Source organism: Centruroides sculpturatus, unplaced genomic scaffold (assembly GCF_000671375.1).
Source record: "Centruroides sculpturatus isolate CEXI.00-Female unplaced genomic scaffold, Cexi_2.0 scaffold1253, whole genome shotgun sequence".
NCBI classification, from domain to species: Eukaryota; Metazoa; Arthropoda; class Arachnida; order Scorpiones; family Buthidae; genus Centruroides; species Centruroides sculpturatus.
Window position 1 is genome coordinate 30521 of NW_019385370.1, and position 26006 is coordinate 56526.

The window sequence follows — 26006 nt, forward strand, 5'->3', positions numbered from 1 at the left end:
AAATTCACTTATTCAAAAAAAAAAATTACATGTAATTTAATTCTTACCTCTATATAATTTTACACTAGGATCAAGTAAGTTGTTTTTTACTGGCAACATTTGATAATAGTATTAATTCCACACGTGAACAAAGAATATAGTCTTGTTGCCAAGGTTACACTGCAAAACACCACAACATGAATGTCACTAACTCAAAAGTATCCACTAAATAGCCAATATGTTTTAACATTAAAATCTAACTATAAATGGAAATAGTCAGTATTGATGCATAGTTAACACACATAAATTTGCACATATAATCTCTTGAAAACATTCTGCTGTTCATACTAACATCATTTCTATGCTGTAAAACTCATCATTTTCGGTAACTTGTAATCTTCTCAGTCCATGTTAAGTCGAGTTTGTAGGATGCTATCATATATAAATTTTTAAAAATATTAAATTAAAAAAATAATAAAATAGAAATATATACAGACTCCCTGATTTTGGAATTAATGCATGTCTAATAATCTGTACAGAAATCAAATGTCTAAAAGTCTAGCAATAAAGTTGTGCAATGAGTTCTAGTTCAGAAAGCTAAAAAAAATTTTAAATCTTTTATTAGAAGAGGAAAGATTTACTTTTTTACAATAAATGTTGTTCTGCATAAAACATTGTTTAAAAGTGTTAATATCATAGATTAAACAAGACAATAAGAATTAGTTTTGATGAATGATTTTGGTGTTATCAAAACTAAAATTAATTAATAGAAATTGCCATTGCATAATAGTCCAAAATCTTGTTAGTAGAAAATATACAAAGTTTAAATTTAGCATGTGCAAAGCAAATTTAGGAATATAAGTGTTATGTATGGAAGCAAGATATCTGAAACTCATACATCCTAATGTTGAAAACTGTATATTTTCTGTTTTATTAGGAATCATATTTAATATTAAATTTATTGATGTTTTACTGTGTGTGCATATTGTTTTGAAATTTGTAATTTGTGCTTTTTATACACTTATTTATTGATTTTACTATGCAGTTGTAATGATGTTAATGTAATGTTCTTTTGCTATTTTAGAATTTAAATGAAATTAAACAATTTAAAAGTGACATTTAATCATAAAAATATAGAATTAAAATATTTGCGTATAAGTAAGATATTATATATAAATGGCTATTTGAAAAATAAAACTATTGGAATAAATATGACACTAAAACATAATGATCCAAAGGTAGTATAGACTAAAAATGTTTTAACATGAAAAATAAGCACTCTGTAGAATGTAGATATCAATATATTTGTACAATTAATTTTTGTTTCTCTGTTTGAAAGCAACAAAATACCTAGTAGAAACTTTTTCAGGAGAATTTTCTTGTTTTTGATGACCAGTACAGTTTGTTCTACTAATTAAGACAATAAATATTAAGCTGGATCACTTATATGACAACAGAAATTTTAATTCTATTGAATATAAATACTGATATGAGAAAATACTTGTTCATTTTACTTATTTTTGATGCTGAATCATTAACTTTAAATTTGTATCATTATTTTTTAAACTGCTTTTATTTGTAAGGGATATTTATAATTTGATATTTTATTGAGCTTATATTTGATATTATGACTTTCAGTTAAAACTTTATTTACTTTTTACATTTCTTAAATAAAAGTATATTTTATTAAAAGATTAAAAACTTTAAGTTTTTATTAAACTGCTGAAACTGACTAGTGTAAAAATAATAATAAAATTAAATCTTACAAATGAAGTTTTCAACAAAAAAAAAGTCACTGAATAATAATTTTAGTTGTTTAAACAGTTATCTTCAATTTCTACATTGAATAATTTCAGAATTTATAGGATGCTACACATTTTATTTTCTGGTTAAGAAATTCAATAAATAATCATCAAATGTTTTGTTATTGTTATGAGCCTGTTTTCTAGAAAATGACCATAACATTAAATTTATGTTTAGTGTTTCATTAATTGTATAAAACTAATTGAAAGATGGAGGAATGAGAAGCTATATTAGAAAACAAGAAATATTATTAGCTTTTGTTAAAATTTTGTTAGCTGAATATAATTCAAAACGATATTTTGAAAGTCATAATTTTAATAATCATTGATAAACTTGATAATATAAATTTATTAATCTGAAAATTGTATGTTAATTATAAGCACAAAAATTTAGAGTAATTTTAAAACATATTTACCTGTACATACATATTTTCAAAAACTTATAACTTGTATATTTTAAAATTAAAACATGGTTGACTTACTTGCCTAATAATAATTTGATTTTGAATTATTAAATTTATTTCATAAACAAATAAATTATTCTTAGGTCAAAACAGAGAAGAATGTATGCATAATTTAAAACAAAGTCTTCAAAATATTCCCCCTAAAAATTATACTGTTGTTAAATATTTGTCTCAGTTTTTGCACAAAGTAACTTGTCATGAAGAAGAAAATGAAACTGGTGCTGCTGTATTAGGAAGTATATTCTCTCCTCTTTTATTCAGGTAAAGTTTTGGTCTGATTAAATCATTAACCTATAACGTTTATTAAATCATTAACCTATAACAAAGATTTAAGAATTAAAACATTTATTAAATCATTAACCTATAACAAAGATTTATTTTATACCTTTATATTCTAGTAAATTAATACATAACTTGATTATTTACAACAATATATAATATAATAAAAATCTTAAATAACAATTGAAAAAATTTATAATATTCAATAATCAATTTTTGTTTATATTAAACTAAAGTAATGCTGAAAGACAGTATGTTTTTATTACTTGTATAAATTTGGTGTTGTGTGTGATTATCATTTTTAATAATCAATTTTATTTCACTAAACTTATATGTAGTTTTGTTTTAATAATCTTGTTTCAACAAATTTTTATTAAGTAACAATTTATAATATTACAGAGTAAAACAGTTGGATACCAAGCAAAGATTATTAATGGATAAAGTTGTTATTTTTTTTATTTCTGATTACTATAATATCTTTGGAACTGAAAAAGTGAATATTTCCAAGCCAGAAACAGATGTAAATGGAGAACATTTTAATTCTTCAAAGTGTTTTGAAAATAGAAAGGTATAGTAGTCTAGCATTTTTTGATTGTAAACAAAGAACAATGAACTTGCTTTTTAAATTTTGTTTCTAGTTCAGTAATGAAAAAATTAATTTATTCTTAAATTTTTCATTACATTTCTTACGGTATTTCTAAGAAATTATAATGATTTATATAAAACAATTTGCGAAAGTCTAATTACAATTCTAATTTTTAGTGATAAGTTTTTATTTGTATAATTTGCTTTTATTATATTGTAAACTTAATCATGGGTTTGATTTAACTATTTGAGTTTTATCTAAATAGTTTCAAAGATTAATCTGAAAATAATTGAAAAAAATAATGTAAAATTTTGAAGTGTCCATTTTTCTCTTAATATTTATGCAAAAATTTATTACTGAGTAAAAATGAATTTTATGAAAGCTATACAAAATTTCATAAAATTCTATTTAGACATTTGTATTAATTTACAATAAAATTTGTGTTTTAAAATGTATTCTGAAAAATTATAAAAAAATTGATATTTGCAATTAAATTTCTTCCTGTTTTGTATTCTTCACTTACTATAGATCAATAACTTGAATTGATGAAAATATATGTCACTGTTGTGCAATAAATGATGAATATGAATAGTTAGGAAATAAATTTTAGATTGAGGCTTTGACAAATTTGATCAGAAATCTAATAAAATATAATTACTAGCTTTTTTTAAAAATAAATATTAGACAAAATATCACAAAAGTGTTTGAACTTTGGAATGTAACAGTTATCTTATGCATTAAAACTTCCATTCTCAGTCTCAATATCATCAGATAATGTGATGGAAATACAAAAATGTGGTTAATGGAAGTCTTCAAAAATTATTCATACAACTTTAAAGAAATGTGCATTGTAAATTTCTAACATAGATACACAATTTAAAACAAATTTGAACACATACTTAAGTTTAAAATTTTAAATATTTAGTAATGTTCATTTTTGTTTTACCATATTTTTATTTTCATAGAAATAATGTAAATTTTATGCAAAAGTAGCAGTTGTGTTGCCTGTGCTTTTTCTAATTATCTGTCTGGCTGTGTGGCACCAATCAAGAACATCATGTGGGTTGAAACATACAAAGTGTTCTTGATTAAGGTGTAGATATTAATTGAACAGCTAGTTGATAATCCTTTGCTATCAACTATTGCACACATTGTCAGTGTTTCTGACTGAAGGGCCATTCACCATGACTCTCATTCCCTAATAACTCTTTACCATGGCAGAAGCATGCAAACCAATCATACACACTTTTTGTAAACCTGCTGCAAAATTTCACACATCTTTGAGGTCAGTTTGCCCAATTTGCAATAGGACTTGATGTTAACTTTTTGCTCAATTTTTGTTTCCTGATGTGTGTTTCTCCATAATTTGTCTGAGCTGTGCTTAGCTATGCATTCATTAAAAGTGGGTGTACACCATGTTAAGATGTGTTCCTTGACATATCAGTCTACAATAGGCATGATGTTGCAACTTCCTGCATGCATTTGTATATAAGAGCATTCACTTAATTTTATTTTTACACCTTGTATATACTGTATAGTAATTTCCAGGTAAAGTAATGCAAAATTTTTATAACATTCATTTGTTATTTCATAAAATTAAAAATAAGTAACTGAAATCATAAATTAATTAATTTTACATGTTTTATTATAATCACTTCATTCTTATTAATAAATATTTTATTTTGGAACAATTATTGGTCCAATCCATTTTTATTAAAACTATATCAAATAGTTTATGTCCTAGTTAGAATAATTTTAGTTCATAACTTGTATATTTTAAAATTAAAACATGGTTGACTTACTTGCCTAATAATAATTTGATTTTGAATTATTAAATTTATTTCATAAACAAATAAATTATTCTTAGGTCAAAACAGAGAAGAATGTATGCATAATTTAAAACAAAGTCTTCAAAATATTCCCCCTAAAAATTATACTGTTGTTAAATATTTGTCTCAGTTTTTGCACAAAGTAACTTGTCATGAAGAAGAAAATGAAACTGGTGCTGCTGTATTAGGAAGTATATTCTCTCCTCTTTTATTCAGGTAAAGTTTTGGTCTGATTAAATCATTAACCTATAACGTTTATTAAATCATTAACCTATAACAAAGATTTAAGAATTAAAACATTTATTAAATCATTAACCTATAACAAAGATTTATTTTATACCTTTATATTCTAGTAAATTAATACATAACTTGATTATTTACAACAATATATAATATAATAAAAATCTTAAATAACAATTGAAAAAATTTATAATATTCAATAATCAATTTTTGTTTATATTAAACTAAAGTAATGCTGAAAGACAGTATGTTTTTATTACTTGTATAAATTTGGTGTTGTGTGTGATTATCATTTTTAATAATCAATTTTATTTCACTAAACTTATATGTAGTTTTGTTTTAATAATCTTGNTTATATCAAGTCACTTGTAATAGTAACTAAGATAGATTGCATTTATAACATCTAATATTCACACATTCAATTGATAAAAGATTTATTAAGTTAAAGATCTTGTAATCATAAACAGTAATATCAAGTTTATTAGTTGATTTTTCACTGTTGAGATGTGATGATGATAAACCAAAATCTTGAAAAAGTTTATTCTACTGTATACAACATTGTGCTGTTTTTTTAAAAATAGGTATTTATTTGCAGTGTTACATGAATTTTGATCTTGTAATAGTGATGTAATAGTGAATTATATGAAAAGAATTGCTGAGTTTTTACAGAAAATATGATAGAAATTTGAATCAAGTATTAAATCAAAATACAATAAAATCCTATTTATCTGAGGTAATGTGGACTGATGATAACCAAAATCTCAAAACAGATGACCAGGCCATTTTGGATTAAAAATTATGAATTGTAAAAGATTTATATGGTAGCACCTTTAATCACTTGTAAAGAACAACATTTTTACATAATTATTATACAGCTAATATATTACAAATTTTTATTCTTAAAATTATTTTTACTTTAGTTACATTTTAATATGAATGATTTGTTGAAATCACATTTGCATTGAAATCAAATGATAAAAAATAATGGAATCAAATTATTTTGTAATATATATCATTTCAGACTTTCTTTTATGAATTATAGTAGTGTATTCACTTACAGGTTTGATTTTGGATAATGCAGAACAATCATTTTATTGGGGTTCTGTTGTTTATGTCTGATACAAGAACATATTTGAAATAACATACTAATAGTCTTGCTTCTTGAAAAAGTCAATTTATTCTAATGTAAAGAAAATATTAATTATATAATATTTCCTTTTTTGCTTATTGAAATTAAACAAAAACAATTTTTGTTAGCTTATTATAGTCAGAAAGTAATTATAATAGAAAAATGCATTAAAAATTAATTTTCTTCTTTTCTATGACAATAATTGTATTTGTTTGCATTACATGTTTAGAATAAATACAGAAATAAATATACTGCTGGTCAAGTAAAATGCAACACAATGTAGGACTAGATATTGCAGGTGTTGCATTTTAATTGGCCAGCAGTGTAGTTAATATTACATAACTCTTAATTCATATTGAGAGAAATTTTAAATTATTATTAATGAAATAAGTTATTTTCAAAGCAGAATATGCTTTTTGCAGATATTTTCAATAAATATATCAGGTTATTTTGACTTTTATTTGCAGACTACTTTAAATTTTCATGTACGAAAATCAGTTGATTATTGTGAAAAATTTAGAAATGAAAAATTTTAAAAATTTTCAAATGTTCAAGAAAAAAAGGATTGTTTTTGTCAGAAGAATTCCGTAATGAATAATAATTCACACTAAATATTTTTTTAAGATAAATTTTATAAATAATAAAGAATATTATAATATATTAAACTTAATGTTTTATTTACTGTTTGAATTACTTTTTTAATTTCAGATGAACAATGAAATATTTCTTATTTATATCAAATCTTTGGTGAATGTATGTGAATTTCGATGTCATTATTACAATAGTTTCTGAAGAAATATTATTAAATTTTATACATTTTGAGTATGGTTTTAATAAATTCTTGTGTATGCATGCATTTATACCTTTAGTATAATATACATAAATGTTTTATATGTGGATTCTAAATTCAAAAAAGTTTTAATATAAAGTTTTTGGATCAATGTTAATATGAAAGAAATCTTCAGTGTATTAAAACTTGATCCTTAAGCATAATTTTTCATTTAGTTTTGAGAGTACTTCTCTCTCAGTAATGAATGTTAGCATATATATTTGAATGCTGATAATTTCAGTTCACAAGTCAACAAATGGTTTTCATCAAATGTACACAGTAGAGTTCATCAAATTAAGATTTTTTTCTAAAGTCTTAATGAGTTGATGTAAATGTAATTTGTTTTTCATAGACCTTCCAAAATTTACTACATTAAAATGTCTTACTCTTATTTTATTCTTTATTCTATATTCTTACAAAAGGAAATGTTTGAAAAACAGTCACCAACTCAAAATCCTGAGCAAAACAACAATCAGTAAAAAGTACAATATAAAGTAAAAATTAACAAAATGAGATTTAAAAAACCATTAAAAAATTATATAATGTAGATGTTATAGTATGAAATTGTACAATTTTCTTTTATAGAGACTCTTGAAATTTTTAAAATTAAGTGGAATACATCCTCAACATTGTTTAACAAATGAATGTCATGCATTTTGACAATAATTACTGAGTTTTTAAATCAAGTAAATGAAAAATTATTTAAAGATATTAGTGTTTAATATCTGCTGATAAACTTGATATTATTGCTTACTATGTTCAATAATTTTTGTATAGTAAGTTTTGTGAATAATTTGTTCATTATGTATTGAATAGTGTTCTTTGTTAAAGTGATTTATAATCTACATTAAAAATAATATAAATTTTAAAGTAGAGTATAAGCAAATAAATGTACATAATTTTAAAAAATATTTACTGGACTTTCAAAAATTTGATATAGATTTCACCAGTACCTTCTTCAGTGATGCCATTATTGCCATTGAAGCCATTGTCTGTAGATATTCCTCCTTTAGATGATAACTTACTAGCACTTACATCACTGCAGTCAACAGGACCTGATGAGCAAATTCCTGTTCTTATTATTGATAGGTAAGATTATTTATTAGTATTGTTATATTTCATGATTTGTTTTATTTACTCTGATATCATACTTATTTATCAAACTCTCAAGATCAATATATTATACACCGAAGAAGATATTTGGAGAATATTTTTTTAATTCAAGTATAATAAACAAAAGTAGCAAATTAGTTGTTTGCTCATTTTACTTTTATTTAACATAATGCATCTTAATTAAATAATAATAAATTTGAGTTAGGAAGTAACCAAATTTTTTTTGTTGAATACAATTTAGCTTTCCACAAATAATCTTCAACAATAATAACTTACCAATTGTCAATATTCCAATGATGCTTATAATAACAAAGTGAAATATCTGTACTGTATAATTTCAAAAATGTTTACTTCTAATTAAGTACTCTTTATATCAATATGTACAGTTTGTCTGCGCATGCACACACTCATACATTTTAAACCAATTTTAAATGTTCCGGATTATTTGTAATGTCATATTTTCCTTGCTCTGTTATATATAATATATGAAAATCTTGGGAGTTCATTTTTTGACTGGTTGCTATACTTGTCCTCTGAGGGTTTTTTCTTTCTGTTATATATAACAAAGGTTGTTGCATCTCAAGATCTCAAATCTGAAAATGTAAAATTCTTGGTTGGGGTTATTTTTTGACTAATCATCATCCTCCCCTTTTGTTGACCCCCCCAAAATTTTACATTTTTGAACTCTGCCTTGAAATATTGAGAAATGCAAAAACTTTGGGGATGTTTTTTTTCTATGGGTGTTCAGGGGGCACAATTTTGTATTGGGAGATAATCACTCCCTCAAAAGTCCAAGAAACAGGCTTTTGAGGAGGTGAGGTTGGTTGGGAGAGGACATTAAAAATGGGTTTCTCAAACGGGATCCAGTTGTTTTTTAATCTGGGAAATTCTTCTCATTCCAGGAAACCCTGCAAATTTCTTAAAAGTTCACTTTTTTCTTATTTTATGTTTGAGGAAATTTTGAGATTTGAGGAAAGTTTAAAGTTTGAGGAAATTTTGCAAATAGAAAGTGTAATTAACTCATAAACTGTCAGAATACATTTGTATTTATTAATTTTAAACCTATTTATTAGTTTTTTAAATGCTTGCTCATTATGTCATCTCACAAATGGTCAATAATCAATATGTAACTTATTTGTGGCAGGACTCTGAAAATTCTTTACTTGTCAGAACCTGTAATATATAGAATAATTATGCTTATGCAGTCTTAATTTTTAACCAGGCTTCAATAACTGCATAATGCCAGGTTGTGTAAATTGGGCAAGGATACAAACGAGTATGAAGTCTGCAAGTATGAAGTTTTTCTTCGTAAACCTGATTATTAAAGACAAACAAACTGCTGAATTATTGGGCTATAAGCTTGATGTTTCTATTAAAGCAGCCGAGGTAGACAAATCAAGAATACTAGAGAGCAAAAGAAGTATTACAATTTCGAAAACAAACTAGAAATCTTTCAGGCTACAAGTGAAAAAACACATAACATCTGTCTTCTCTTAAATGCATTAAATATGATTCCACTAACATCAATTGAATCGGAAAGAGTGTTCTTGGTAGCAGGCCTTTTCATTGCTAAAATAAGAATCAGATTGAGTAATCAGAGTATTGATCATCATTGCTTTTTAAAATTTTAATATAAAAATTTACAATAATATTTTGTATTATGTTTTATTTAAAAAATGAAAATTACCTTTTAAATTACAAGTTTGATCTAAGTTCATTTTTTTTAAATTTTCAACTCAGTTCAAAGCATTTTGTTGTTGCTGTTGTTGTATGCAGTTTCCAGCAAACTTTAATAAATTTTTTCTATTTGTGAAAATTTCTATGTAATTCAAAGGTAATTTTTAATATATATCTTACACAGCATTATTAATATGATTTTGGAGGTTGCAGAACGTATTAAATTACTTGAAATTAAATGATATAATTATTTTTCATTTTTTAAAGATATTTTGTATATCTTAAAAATAATTAATTCTATTCTGGGATCTCAAGAAACAGTTCACTTTTTTCCAAAATCCTGAGACAAGCAAAAGACTAGGAAATGAGAAACCCTAGTTAAAAACAATGGTCCTAGTAACTAAAATGTACATTTACTGACCTGAGTATTTACAATAATGAAATTGCAAAAAATAAAAAATTGCACGTGCTTAAGTTAAGAGTGTGTGAGTGGTCATTAGGGGTGGTTGGGGTGGGGACCACCACAGAAAACTTATACCAATATAGTTAGGAATAAGTAACCATGAACACAACACAAAATGCTTTGAAAAATCTCCCATGCATATATGTAACACATCTAGCGCAGTGACGTTACTTTATCTAATTTCTCACATATTTTACTAATTTCTCACTGATTATTTCTTAATGTTAGTTCTCTAAACATAATACTACACTTCAATATTACAACTTTCTTATAGATAATTGCTTGATGGCATTTGATGATTGATGTATGTTATCATCTAGCAAACAAAGAAACAGACAGACAGAATTCCATTACATTTAAATTTATATATATCTCAAAATCTACATTATATAGTTGAATTTTCTAATGGTAGCTGTATTATTTGTTTAATAGATAAATGTCTCTTCAATCCAAAAAAAGAAATCCTTCGGTAGACTGTCTCACAGCTCTACAGGTTATAAAACTCCTTTATTTCGGGCAAGTTTAATTTTCTAGCCCCTCTTCAGTGCTACAAAATAAAATTCAATTATTGAATTGACATAAAAACAACGCGTGTAGAAAATGTTTACAAAACATAAAACACATTTCATAATACCCTAAGGAACTCCACATGTTTTTTCACACTAATACAGTACTTGTAGTTTCAATTTACAATGTTTTCAAAAATTTCCATTTTCTCTTTTAAGGGCATATTACATCGAAATAATTTTCATTATGCTATACAAGTAATTATAAATTATAATTGTTAGTAACATTTTAACAAACTATTTATAACAAATTTTTCTAAAAAGTTGTTATCTACAAAATATACATGCATACAGGCTTTCTTTACAAGTGTTTCATTTTTAAAAGAACACAGTAGTATATGTTGTATAATCTTTAAAAGGTTCAACAGACAAAATAATTTATCTTACGTGCAATGCATAATTCTTACAATATAAATTATTGACTTGTGCCCTCTATCATGTTGTATTATTGCTGGTCGATTTGCATGCCATTTGAAAACAATAAAGGAGTTTTATAACCTGTAGAGTTGCAAGACAGTCTACCGAAGGATTTCTTTTTTAGGATTGAAGAGACATTTACCTATTTTACATTATATATGTGTAAACCTTCACATTTTGGATCTGTCAATTCAAGAGAAGTTGGTTAAATTTGGTTAAAATGTGTTCAGGTATTTCCCTGTGATATGGCAATAAACATCCAAACTGACAGACTGATCATTACAGTTTTCTTTATATAAATTAACATTAGAATTTAGCCATAATTATATATCCCACTGATATAGTGTATCAAATGAAAAATTTTTCTACAACAAAAGTATGAAATTTTTTTTTTGTCAATGCTACAAATCACTGTACATATTAACTCACATACTACTAACGTGTGGAAATGGGACTCACTTTAAATCATTTATTTTCACCCCACCCTGTGTAATAGATAACTAGTGCTAAAATGGTATACTAACAACTACATGTTTAATTGTAATGATATTCTACAAGTATCTGTTGTCCAAAAATAAAATCATATACAAAGGGGTTTCAATAAGTAACACCTTTTATTTTTTTAAGCAAAAGTTTTAATGCATATGGAAAATACAGAATATACAAAATCAAATATGTGGGTTAGGCTACTTCTGTATTAGGCTACCCAGCAGTGTACCTGCTTGAAGGTGCTTGTGTTGTAGAATGCTGGTTCCTGGCCATACAACCATCTACAAACAGCTGATATAACCTCCTCATCAGAATGGAACCTTCCTCCAACCAGGAATTTCTTCAGAGGACCAAACAGGACACTGAGCAATTTTTCTGACAGCATCTTCAAGGTTGCTTTGAATCATTTGATCAACAGCAGCAAATGTTTGAGGTGAAGCTGCACTTACCAGATGGCCTGACCTGTGCTCATCAATCACACACTGATGACCATTTTTAAACATTTTGCATCATCAATGGACGTTTGAATAGTCCATTCAATCATGACCGTATACTTTCTGCATTTCCATGTGAATTTGTTCACATTTCTTGTCCCCTGCCCATAGAAAACAAATAACACTTTGCTGCTCTTTGAGCGTGGACAATGATAGCATGCACGCTATTTTCTTTCCATTTGTCAGAAATGTCCGACAGGTGACACAAATGTTCCTATTATGCAATAGTGTTGCCAGAAATTCAAACTTTATGTACTATATTCATATTTCATTTACTATATTCATGTTTAAATAAACATTAAAATGTTTGTTTAAAAAAAATAAAAGGCATTACTTATTGAAACACCCTCAATCCTGATCCTGAAAAGTACTTTTCAGGATCTTAAGAATAATTTCTCTTTAGCTTTTTAATTATTATATAATAAATGATATTTAGAACATGTATTATCTGTTGAAATTAATTTCTCACATTCTTTTAACTATCTGATTATTTTTTCTTTCCTCTTAAGAATCAAATTATCTGCTGATTTAATCAGTGCATAACAAATAGTGTTTTTATGTTTATACATAATTTTGTTCTCTCTTCCTAATAATTTATTTGACATGTTTTACTTTGTTGTTTGTTTACATTTTTTATGTAAAGCATGAAACATAAAAAACTTGTGCACTGTAATCAAGGAATGTAGAAATATATACAAAAACAGCTTTTACTATAAATTAAATAAAGTCAATAAGTAAATTTTAGCAATTTACCTCTTATTGAAGATTGTTCAGTAATAACAAATTTGACTAGAACAAACAGATTAAATGAATAATTAAAAAAAATCAAAATTAGACAACTAGTTTGTTGCATATATTGATTTTAATAAATAGAAAGATTAAATAGCAGTGAATATTAATTAATAACATATTTTAATATTTTACAGTGATCTGAAAAGTTCCAAATACATAATTGAAGAAAACATAACAGTTGGACGAAGTGATAATGGTATGTTTGTTAATTCAAGTTTATTGTTGAATATAACTTATGTATGTAAATTTTTATCTTTATATCCAATTAAGTAAGTAAGTAAGTAATGTTTATTTGTATTAGGATTTAACCTGTTACAAGGGGTGTTTCAAATATTAATCAATCATAATCATCTAACAACATATTAATTCAATATGATACATCTTAACTGTTTTGTTAACATAGATATACATTTTCATTAATATAAATTAAAACATATTATATAACTTGATTACAAAGATTTTAACAAAATGTTTAAACAATAATTAGTCATAATTCTGCTATATGAGAAGAAATTTGTACTTGATATTTACATTAATGGTCATATTCAACACACGAAGTAACATCCATTTTGTAATTGTAGTACTTCTTTTAAAAAACAACAAACCATATAAATTTGGGAAAAATACCTACAACATAACAGATTATTGTATCAACTCTGTTTAAATTTAACTGTAGCATTCTTATAACATTTTTAAATCAGTATTATTCCAGTACTGCTATTAAGTTACTCTAGTTCTTATATGGTTTTTAATCTCCTGTTGTGATTGTTTAACATTAATATATATTCCAAAACTGTCCTTGAAATCCTTGTTCATTGACCTTTCTTCTCAACACTCAATTTTGGTCAGAGTAACATAAGCACCTGCAGTATATTTACTTTTTCTGTATACCTTTCTAGTATTAATTGCATTCCATGTATTCACTGAAGACAAATACCAAGAAATTTTTCCTGCAGACTTGAATGATCCAGAGTCACTATTAGAAGTTACTATCATACATTTTGTATTAATAAAAGGAAAGTTCCTGTAAATTTATCATTAATTAATTATATATCTATATTTCTAATTCCAATTGACCAATTCTAATTTCCTGGGTTTATAATTATAACATTTAAGTATTTGAGTCATCATCTGAATCCCTCAATATAAGTTCTAAGAATTCCCTCCTAAAAAATATTTAGTTGTATCACTTTATCTAAATTGGTATCGTACATGAATATAATACACCTACCTCTCTGCCTTTTAATGGTGTGCTCCTTCTAACCAAATAATAAAGTAATTGCAAACATTTTTGAACCATTACGGCTCTTCTTTAGGCATTACAGAACTTCCTATTCGAATTTGTGTTTCCAATTGAATTTAAAGTTATGGAATATCTTCTGGAATATTGTCTCGTGCGACCAACAGCGTCATTACGGATCTGCACATTTGTGGTGCTGTTGGATTGGAAACACAAATTCGAATAGGAAGTTCTGTAATGCCCGAAGAAGAGCTGTAATGGTTTGAAAACGTTTGCAATTACTTTATTATTTGATTGGAAGGAGCACACCAGTAAAAGGCAGAGAGGTACGTGTATTATAAATACTCCGGTGTAGAAATTTCTAATTTGTACATGAATATTTTTTTATCTTGGATATAATAATAATCTCTAATAATTAATTTGTTTATTTTTAATTTTTCTTGTTTAATTATAGTTTGTAGCTTTTTTCTTTTTAATCTAGATCTTTGGAATAAGTCAACAGTAAAAAATTGTTTTTTTGTCCTTTCTTCACTATTAGCTTTAGCTTTTAATTTCCAAAATTCTTTTAACATCAAATTTCTATTGTACAAGGAATCCAATGCAATCCTCATAATAGGGTTAGTTCTATCGTTACTTAACCTGGTTATGCTTTTTATAGAGCTATTTTTTATTCTCAAATCCTCCTTAATGAACTGATGGATTTTCATGACATAATTGGTTGAAATAAATGGAAAATTAATAACTATAATATTTTTATTCGTTTTTCTCATTTGTTAATTTATCTAACTTAAATTCAAACATACCTTTTAAAAAGCTATTATTTGTGGATAATGCATCTATTTCTTCCATTTTCTGTGACAAATTCACTAGTCCTTGAAAATGCTTATTTTCTTCCTTCATTAAATTAAGTTCTGTCTTGATTCCCTGTATTTTCTACTAAGATGTGAAAAGTTATTTTGTATAAGTTCATATATTGATTTAAGTGTGTATTGTGATTCTTCCTGTACCAGGGGATCCTTATTCCTTAATGCTTCCAAGTATTCAGATATTTTTGTAAATCTTTTGGTTTTGAAACTATCTCTATTGGAATCCTCTTCAATTGGAAAGTATTCTTCATTCAATAAATCTTCCACTTGATTTTCTTTGACTGTTTTTTTAGAATTTTTCTTTCATAGCCTACCACGCCCCCCTCTTTTGCATGTCTATTTGACTCAAATGTTGGGGAGAATGGGAAAGAGGGCCTGGGTTAGGTTCTATTCCAGCAATTAATAATAGGCATGTGATTAATTCCAAAATTAATCTATTAATAAATAACCACATTCTTAAATCTAGCAAAATCCAATTACTGATAATTCCTGGTATGTAATTACACTGTTGTTAAATAAGCTGCACTGAAAAGTTCACCAACACCTTCAATGACCAATTCACCCCCCTTTATATCCAATTAGCCAAAAATGCAAAAAAAAAAAAGAGACCAAAACTGTTGTTCTGTCAAAATGTTTTTTGGTATTTGAATAAAAACATTAAATCTATAAATGCTAAAACTACAAAGATAAATTAATGTAAAAATAATGCATATTATCCTGAAAAAATAAAAATAAAATATATATAAAAAATTTTGTCACCAGCTAAAATTTTAATTATTTAAAAAAAATTTTTTAAATAATTTTTCAGTTTTAAGTAGAAAGCGCAAAGAAAGAAGGCCTTCGGGGGAAGATTTGCAACCTTTGAGATCAAGCTCAGAAGAAAGACCACCATTTAAAAAAGATGAATTGTTTTTTACGGGTAAAGAACATATCAGACGCTTTAACAGCCATGAGGAAGTAAGAGTATTATCAGATTCCATGAATATTGAAAACACTCAATTACAGAAAGAGGTAAAATAATTTAATAAAATTATTGAGTGATTACTTATTAGAAATAATTAATTGGATTTTATCATTATATTAAGAGTTGTAATATGGAATTGAAATGACAAAAATTATTTATATTAATTTTACAAAATTGTAATCACTGTGATATTTAATATAATGGCTTCATTTATTTTTAAACTTTTTTTAATGAATTATTCATTGTATGTCTTTTCCATATATTAAATTGACATGGATTTATAAAAATTCATGTAAAAATACACTGTGAATTAAAATTTTTAATGTAAACATTTTCAAAGAAGGTAATTAAAAAGTAAAATATATATTTGTTCCAATTCTGAGTACATTTGGTATTAAATTGAAGCTTAAAGATTGATTTATATATATAGTCTAATCTTATCCTGTTGTATATGAAGTCAAAAATTGTAATATGATGGTATTATTAGGCATGCTTTTATAAATTTCAGTTTAGTTTTCATTATATAAATATCTGAAGTAAGCTATTTTGTTTTTTTAACCAACACTTTCAATAAAGGATCATAATACATCTGATCTTCCTTAGCTTAAAACAACTCAGTTCGGTAGGTTAGAATGATGTAGAACATATCCAGCAAAAATTTTTAAGAATTAATTATGAAAGTATACAATAGAACATTGTAAAATGTTGTTAGAATAAAAGTTAATATATTGAAACACATTGACAAAAATAAAATCGAGGGATTTTATCCAAAGTAATTATGTGCCTAATAAGTAAATCCTGAAAATAATCTTTTATAGGAAGAAGAAAGATTTAATGACCTTAATAACCTTTAAAACTAAAATTTCAAATAATTCAAGAAGCCTTATAGGATTATACAAATTAAATTTTTCTGAGATATACTGTACATCTTATCATAAGATTCTCAGCACAGAAACATTACACTGCTCTGTTTGATTTTGTTTTTATGAAAATAGAATAGAAATAGATATCTGTGTTGTATTAGGAAATTCAAATATAAATACATGTAAGAATTATTTTAATGATTTATAACTAAGTAAATTCTCTTTATTTTTCTAGATTGATATGAATAAACAAAATACTACTTTAAAAATGAAATACAACATAACAGTAAAAGAATTAACATTTCATGATATTAGAGATCATAGCCCACATCCCCCTAAGCCAAAAAGAAGAGAGTTAGATTTTACTAATTTTCATGAAATGAATTTTGTTGAAGAGAAATGCATCAGTTTAATGGATATATCTAATGACTGCAATATGGTAATTGGAATATTATAGTTTTTAATTTTGTAAAATGTAAATTTATTTTTGTTTACAAATGTCAAAAATGTTTTTATAATAAAATGTAAGAAATCTGCTGAAAGTACCAAAAGTTTGAAGTACGTGTGAATAAGGATATATAAATTTTTAAAAAATTTTTATTTATTGGTATATACATACATTCTAAAGTTTATATCTTTGTATGATTTATTGTTTATGAATATTTTTTCTATAAATCTTTAAATTCATTACTAATTTGTATTTTCTAAATATTATTTTTGAATTTAAAACAAATGAAATGATGCATTTATCATAATTTAGCTTATGACAGTAAAATTTATATTCAAATAGTATAATAATATTGCTATATTATGAGAAATTATACAATTAAATTGAATTTATTACAAGAATATACAACTTTTAACAGAATATTGTTATACAAAGTTTATTACTACATTTGAAAACAAATTTTTAATCACAGTATTTTCTAAAAATTTTAGAATTTTTACAAGTCTGAAATGCTGTGTGAAGACCACCATTTCCCCCTCCAAAATAACTATGTATGCATTTGTGAACTGTTATTTATGACATTTGTAATAATTTTTGTTTATTTACTTTATTTCAACTTTTTTTTACTAATTATGTATTCACTTGAACTTTGTTAAAACCTTAACTGTATCTTGAACAACAACCGAAGTTGTAGGAGGAAATNTTACCGATCTAGGGATCCCCTTTTCCAAATTTTAATATCGACTCGCAATAATTTAAAAAGACAAATTACAATAAAACGGTTTATTATCCAACTATCAGAAATCTCACAACATGCCAAGGAAGAGAGGAAGGAGCAATTAAATAATTAAAATTATAAAAGAAAATATAATATATATATATAGAAATGAGAACATCGCATTTCCCCCCTTGTTTTCGGCAATGTTTACATATTAAACAAAGAACTTAGTCAAAGCAATCAATGAATAATGATTATCCCAAAGCAAAGATGAGTCACGTCAACTCAGAGATGACTCTATGAAAGTTCAATGTCATTACTAAATAAGAAAACACCATCTCAGCTACAGTGACGACACTGCCAATGAATCATCACCCAATGACAGACTTTCTCATGCTGGAAGTGTTTAAAAAGAGAGGAGCAACCAGAGAAAGACAGACAGACAGACAGAGGAGAAAAGTCAGTCAGACAGACAGAGAGCAAGAGAGAAAGAAGCAGAAAAAGAAGAGGAGAAAAGTGAGAAAGACGCAGAAAGCAAGAAAGAGAGAACGGACGAGCACCAGAGCGAGAGTAGCTCAAGAAAAGACAACTTGTTTACCTGGTATGTTGTGAGTCGCGTAAGTTCAAATACCCCCTGTTAGGCACCCCCTCGTTGTATAGATAGAGATAGGCAAATTTCCAAAAATCAGATTTTATAATTCTGTTCTAAACTTCCATTTTGTGTTATAAATTTTCTTTAATTGGTTATATCTGACTCTGCATTCTTCCTCCTGAGAGGCTCATTTTTGGCCTTTGGAGTGGCTCTTACCCTTGCGCTTTAATCATTTATTTTGTCTCAATCAACGGTGTGTCTGATAAAACACACCTGTTGGCAGGACCCTACCCAAAAAGTGCATAATAAATTTTGACAGCCCCTGAACCCCACAGCTGTTTGAAGTTAGGCTAATTGTTTAATAATTTCATTAGTGTAGGAAAAATTTTATTGTTAGAATTTAGAATTAATCTTTAATTTACTGATGAGAAACTAATAAAAATTTTTCAGTATAAGAAGCCACACTATTCATCAGTGAATCATGTTGATTATGGAAAGAAGAATGCTACAATTAATAGTTTTCAAACCACAGAGTATGAAAAAACAGTGAAACAGTGTTGGAAAGAAGATACAACTTCAGTTTCACAAATGGAAGAGGAGGAGGAAACAGATTCACTTAAAGAAAATGTAATAGAACAAAGACCACCAAAACCTAGTAATAAAGTGAAAGAAGAAAAAATATTTAATAATCATGGATCAACATTATGGAAAGATAATTACAGCTTCCAAGATGATAAATTCAATTCAGATGAATCTCTCAGTAAATCTCATAAACAAGTCTTAGAAAGTAATACCTGTGATTATTCAGAACTCTCTTGCACACACACAGAATTTCATTCAACTCATGATGAAAACTTTAATAGTTCACCAGATAAAAGTGATCTCTTTCCTCCTCTAGATCTCACTTCTTTACATGAACATGGTGATGGCAATGGTAAGTTTTAATATTGATATTTTCACATGAAAAATTTAATCTATACAGTCAATTCCCATTAATACAAATCACCAGGGGAAGAGTAGTTAGTTCACTTTATCAAAAATTTGTATTAACAATTTTCAGAGTCAAGGTTGTATAACTTACCAAGTTACAGATTAATAAGCAATCGAAAACTCTAAATTATAATAATTTGAATTTACTTAACAAAGATAGTTATATAAAATTAAATTTATTTACAAAAATAAATTAATGATCTAAACAATTTTCAAATCAAAGAAAATGAGGAAGAGACTGTATTTGCTGTTTAAATGTGGAGCAGTATTTCGGAGTGGTTAAACAAAACAAAGCTAAAAGAAATGTGTGATTTTTTTTCTGTTAAATGTTAAAGATTAAAAAAGTAGAAATTATTTTTGGCACAAAGTAGCTGAATGTGGGGGCCGAGGGGGGGAGAAATAACAAAATCTCTCGACGAACAATAATATGTGATATGTATCGTCATCGTCTCCCTTGCCGTTTGGATTGCCGAGCGGTAACAATCAACGACATGTGGAAGCAGTTGAGTCAGAGATAGATGCTTCGTTTACAAACAACACAACCGTTTATTAAACACGAAAGAAGCTTACAAGATTNTCTTTCCTCCTCTAGATCTCACTTCTTTACATGAACATGGTGATGGCAATGGTAAGTTTTAATATTGATATTTTCACATGAAAAATTTAATCTATACAGTCAATTCCCATTAATACAAATCACCAGGGGAAGAGTAGTTAGTTCACTTTATCAAAAATTTGTATTAACAATTTTCAGAGTCAAGGTTGTATAACTTACCAAGTTACAGATTAATAAGCAATCGAAAACTCTAAATTATAATAATTTGAATTTACTTAACAAAGATAGTTATATAAAATTAAAGTTATTTACAAAAATAAATTAATGATCTAAACAATTTTCAAATCAAAGAAAATGAGGAATAGACTGTATTTGCTGTTTAAATGTGGAGCAGTATTTCGGAGTGGTTAAACAAAACAAAGCTAAAAGAAATTTGTGATTTTTTTTCTGTTAAAGATTAAAAAAGTAGAAAATATTTTTTGGCACAAAGTAGCTGAACCTAGCATCACTCTATACACCCTCCTGATATGGAAAACTAGCATGGGACTGCATCCATTTAAAGGGGTGGGTGTCCTTAACTTTAACTCCTATTTTCTGAGTACAGTAGAATTGTCTGCTAAACTCAGATGTTTGAATTGCTCTACAATTGGAGGCAAGAACCATCTTTGCTAGGAGAAGAAAATTATTCTATTCCTATAGAAGATTTATTACAGTACCACTTTGCTTTTTACACTTTTTGACATGAATAATAAAGTCATTATTGAAAATAAGGTTACTTTTTGGGGGATTGTTAAGATAATTTAGAGTTCATTTTAATGAATTCTGGTAAAATTTTTGTTTGCTTTATTGCATGAAAATTAATGTTACAATTTGCCAGGGCAATGGCAAAATTTGCTTTTATCAGTGTTTGTTTTATAGTGAGTTGACTGTATATAATAACAACTATTTGTAGTAGACTTAAGTTAAATTGAAATATTTCAATTATAAACTATCATTAATGGTGTATTAACAAGAAATTCTTCAATTTTTTACATTTTTATTTTCTAATAAATATTCTAAAGAATTCTATTTTAACAAATATGAAACAGATTTAATATTAAAACAAAATGAAAACTATTAATTTTTATTAGAAGTTTTTAAGTAACCAAATGATTCAAAGAATATTAATTGTTACTGTGTGTAAAAAAATGATGAATTATACAACTTGTTAGTCATATTATTGGGTTTTCATGCAAATACTTTAATATGCTGGTTTCCAAAGTTTTTGATCTGTGACTTGTTACCAGTCTGTGGGAGAAAATAAATTGATCTGCAGAAAACTTAAAATAAGAATTTTATCATTTTCATTATTTTAAACAAAAATGTTTTTGTTTCTAAAATTTATTATGAAATAAAACACAACTTTTTAAAATTAAATATATCAATCATAAAGCTTGGTTATGTGTGTGTGCAACAATTTCTTTCAGTTATATACAGTTTATTTGAAGTGAAAGAAAAATTTAAAATACGGTGCTATATTTTTAAGTAAAATGTCGGGAAGATTGGATAAATATATGTAAGATTTCATCAGTAACCTGTTCAGAAGACCCTCTTCAGTATGCAGAAGCTTTGAGATCTCATTGCAAAATTGAAGTTGTTTTGTCCTGTTTAGTAAGCTTATGTACAACTTGGATTTTGTAAGGATTATAGTGAAGATCTTTCTGTAGGATTTAGGAAACACTGGTATCTGCCAAGCTGACCATTGATGATTATGCAAGATTGCATCCCATACACAATCAATGTGTTCCAGTATATATATATCAAACAAGTATGTCCTGAATGTGTCTTGTCCTTCACAGTTCCTTCCTGATACCATTTCTTCATCCATAGCAGTAGAGTATTGTGACTGGAACATCACGTCAACCAAATGTGTTAAAAGTTGCATTGTGTAGCCATGATAGATTCTTTCTTGATAAATGACTTTACTGCTGCAATGCAATGCTGCACAGACCAACACTCTGTCTCAAGCTGAACTTCAAGGCACACTGAATGTAATAGCCTGTCATATTTACAGAGACAGTTAATGAGTGTCTTACAAATTAAAATTTGAAAATTGTCAGGTGTTTTTGGTGCACCCTATATATTCACATCTTTGGGAATAAACTGCCAATAATAAATGAATACAATGCTTTAAATCTTAGACAGTGCATGTATTTAATTAGCACATAGGTGAGATTTCTCTCACCCTTATCAATCTTATAAAAGCTAAATTTGGACAATTTTATTTATTTTTTAAGTTCTGTTGGCAATGAACATTTTTGTACATTACTCATCTATATAATATTTTTACTTGTTATGTACATTTTTTGTTATTTTATTGATATATCTATGTATTTATTTTTCTTTTTCTTTGTTTTTTTTTATAATTTAAAACAAATTTACTCTGTTTATTCTGTAAGCTAAAGATGACCACAGACATGGTTGAAAATTTTTCTGATTAAGTAATTATTTCATAACCAGAATTTTAGCAATTGTTTGCAATTATTATAAAAAAAAATATTTTGTAGTTGATTATAATAATGTATAGATTGATTGCAGATAATTTTCATGCAAAACAGTAAATAAAAATAGAATTTATGAAGGAATCCAGCAATAACAAATCATGAATTATTGCTTCTATATTTTAACAGATTAGCTTTCCAGCAAAATTGATTATATAGTATCAAGAAAATCAGTATTAATGAATTTTATAATTATTTTATTGAGGCAATTTCTGTTCATAATGTTATAAAATATTTTAATTTGAAAATTATATTTTACTATTTTTTAATGCAGAATTTTATTGTATTAAATTATTATATTATTAGGTAGCTTAAAAACAAACTTTTTTTCTTTTTTATGCAATTTGAAAACAAAATTGATAGAAATTTACTTTATTTTGTAGAGCCTGTTCTTTCAGAGCATAGATTCAGCTGGCCATTATTAAAAGCTGCTCAAGAAGATGATGCAATGCTCTCTCCGTCTGTTAATTTTTTAAGGAAAGCAAGGTAAAATTAAAATAAATATTTCTTTAAAATTTATTAAAAAGATCTTTATTATGATTGTTGTTTGTGCTTCATATGAGGTATTTCATATAATTTGAATTGTCAACCTGTTACTTAGATTTAATATTATGATTATAAGGTTAGCTGAATGTATTGAGAGTTTGACAGAAAAACTTAAATAAATTAGCACTCAGTCGCCCAACTTTCCCAGCAACATTTAAAATTTTGGTGGCACTATCTGTTATGATATTTTATTAAAGCATTTTTTATATTTTTAGTATTATAAAATGGCAAAAAGTATAATTTTGAGGGTTTAGAGATGAGTTTTATAAGAAATTGTAAATGCTAGTAACTAGTAAAGTCTTTATTAAATCTGACCTCACTCCAGATATGACACTCGACCCCCTTTATCTCTCCATCTCCTCAACCGTTAATCAACAAAATTTAATAGCATTATTTGGTGTAGCCAGAGAATTTTTATGATTGATTAGAAAAAGAAAAGACTTGCTACTGTCAAATGGATTGTATACTCAAGCATTTTGATATGCAGCAAATAAATTTGTTCAGGGGAAATTTCCAGTTTTTTTCAAGAGTTCCAATTATGATGTTGCCAGGTGAAATGATTTGTTGTATCACGGTTTCATCTATGGACAGCCAGAAGTTTTTCTGTTCCTACTGCCTTCCTAACATGCAATATCATTTCAGTATAGCAGTCAGGCAAGTAATTTTTCCTGAGTGTAAATTAATAAGACACAGATTTGTTGCAATATTTTCTTACAAATTTTTGGAATACAGGATTCTTAAGTTTATAGAAAGGTATATTCACTGCTAGGAAAGCTGATAGGTCTGAAAAAGACTGCTTGCCTTCAGCTTGTTTGAAAATTTCTGTTTCACTACAAGACTGTATTTGAGTTTGCTGAATCAATGTACAGCATGAAGATGCTTTCATGTATTTGTTAGTATGAAGGTGTTGGATTACCTGATATTGCTGATCAATTGTTACAGCTACATTGCCAGAAAAATTTTTCCATTCATGCTGAAGATGTTTTGACCAAATTCCTTAACATCTCCTTGCAGTTTGCAATTTCTATCAATACTTTAAGCTTTGTTGTTTTCTTCCTTGGATTTTCACTAGTTAACAATTAAAATGCAATATGCATAGAAATGTGTGGAAATATAACAGAAAGATAACTATTTTTGGTCACTTGGAGCTCATTATTGCATTAAGGGAGATGAAGGAAGGAAAATAGTTTTTGTAAATTTTAACAGAATTTTTTTTTTATGTTTGAATATACATTTCTGTCTACTGGGTCTACAGAAATGTAAAAATTCAGTTAAAATTACAAAAATAAAGAACTATGTACTTATTCAATTTTTGAATAAATGTGTAAATATTAACAAAAATGATTGATTTATGTAGCAAACATGTTTTTATGTAGTTACATAAACATTGTAGCTTTAATCATCACCATCTTTGCTCTTGTTGCTATTTTATCTTTTGCTCTCCTCAACAGTCTCATCTTCATTAACCTCATTACTACAAGCCTCTACTTCAGACTTGTCATTACCATTACTAGTATTGAAATTGGCATCTATATCATCCTTGTTGACTACATTGTTAGGTATGTTATTTAACAAATCCTTCAGCTGCCACAGCTTCCTGATTGCTATGGTAAGATGTGTGGCAATAGGTTAGAATTGATTTTAAAAGGAAAGAAACAAGATATTTTTCAAGAGTTACTCTGAAGATACAAATATAATTTTTATACAATATTCTGTAGATACCATATATATGTGTTTATTAAATTTTCCTAGATAACTCTGTTTACTGTAATTTTTCGTGTAATTTTTCGTGTAGATTTTGTGTGTTAGGTTTAGGATATATTTTATCCTAAACCTAACACACAAAATCTGACTCTAGGCATTGTCAATCTAAATTGGACACTACTTTACCAACAAGTAGGTGATACTGTACAGAATTAGCATGTAAATGAAATCACATAACCTGATCAGTTGACACAGCAGTGCAGTGTTATATCAAGTAAATTCAGCAGTACAACAACAATAATAATAATAGCAATAAACACACACTACACAAAAGCCTGGGAACATTACATTTGAATAGAAATAAATACATCACACTACAGAAGGCCACTATATTGAATACATGCCACATTGTTAGGAAGTTCCTGAATACAGACACTGACACACTTATTTAATTTTTGTTTTTGGTTGCTATGCCTTGACTCTGGTCCGGCATAGTACACAACCACCGGTGTGAACCAAGTAACCCACTTAACCCAGCACAATAATAATAATAATCAATTTATAACATTAAGAAACTATTGTAATTATTAATTAATTAATAATAATAATAGTTGCTTAATAGTATTTTCATCTAGTAAATGTTGAAGTAACAGATACCAGAAATTTAAACTACTGTACTGAGAACAAATAATAATTAGAACGATTAATGTTTAATATTTTAAAGCAATGATTAAGACTTTACAATAACTGATAAGAACTGATAATGTATAGTCATATCAGCCACATGTTAAAGATGATAGTGTAAAAGACAGTTTAAAAATGCCAATTTAT

The 26006-nt window shown here is 26.7% G+C and overlaps 1 protein-coding gene across 1 annotated transcript in view; it reads left to right on the forward strand.

Moving 5' to 3' along the window:
- Positions 1-26006, forward strand: part of LOC111638229 — a 46512-nt gene that overhangs the window by 16060 nt on the left and 4446 nt on the right. The window contains exons 4-11 of the mRNA XM_023383889.1: positions 2329-2506; positions 2924-3092; positions 8078-8226; positions 13283-13344; positions 16063-16265; positions 17317-17520; positions 19290-19773; positions 23309-23411. Coding sequence (XP_023239657.1) covers positions 2329-2506; positions 2924-3092; positions 8078-8226; positions 13283-13344; positions 16063-16265; positions 17317-17520; positions 19290-19773; positions 23309-23411 — 1552 coding nt within the window. The remainder of the gene's footprint in view (positions 1-2328; positions 2507-2923; positions 3093-8077; positions 8227-13282; positions 13345-16062; positions 16266-17316; positions 17521-19289; positions 19774-23308; positions 23412-26006) is intronic.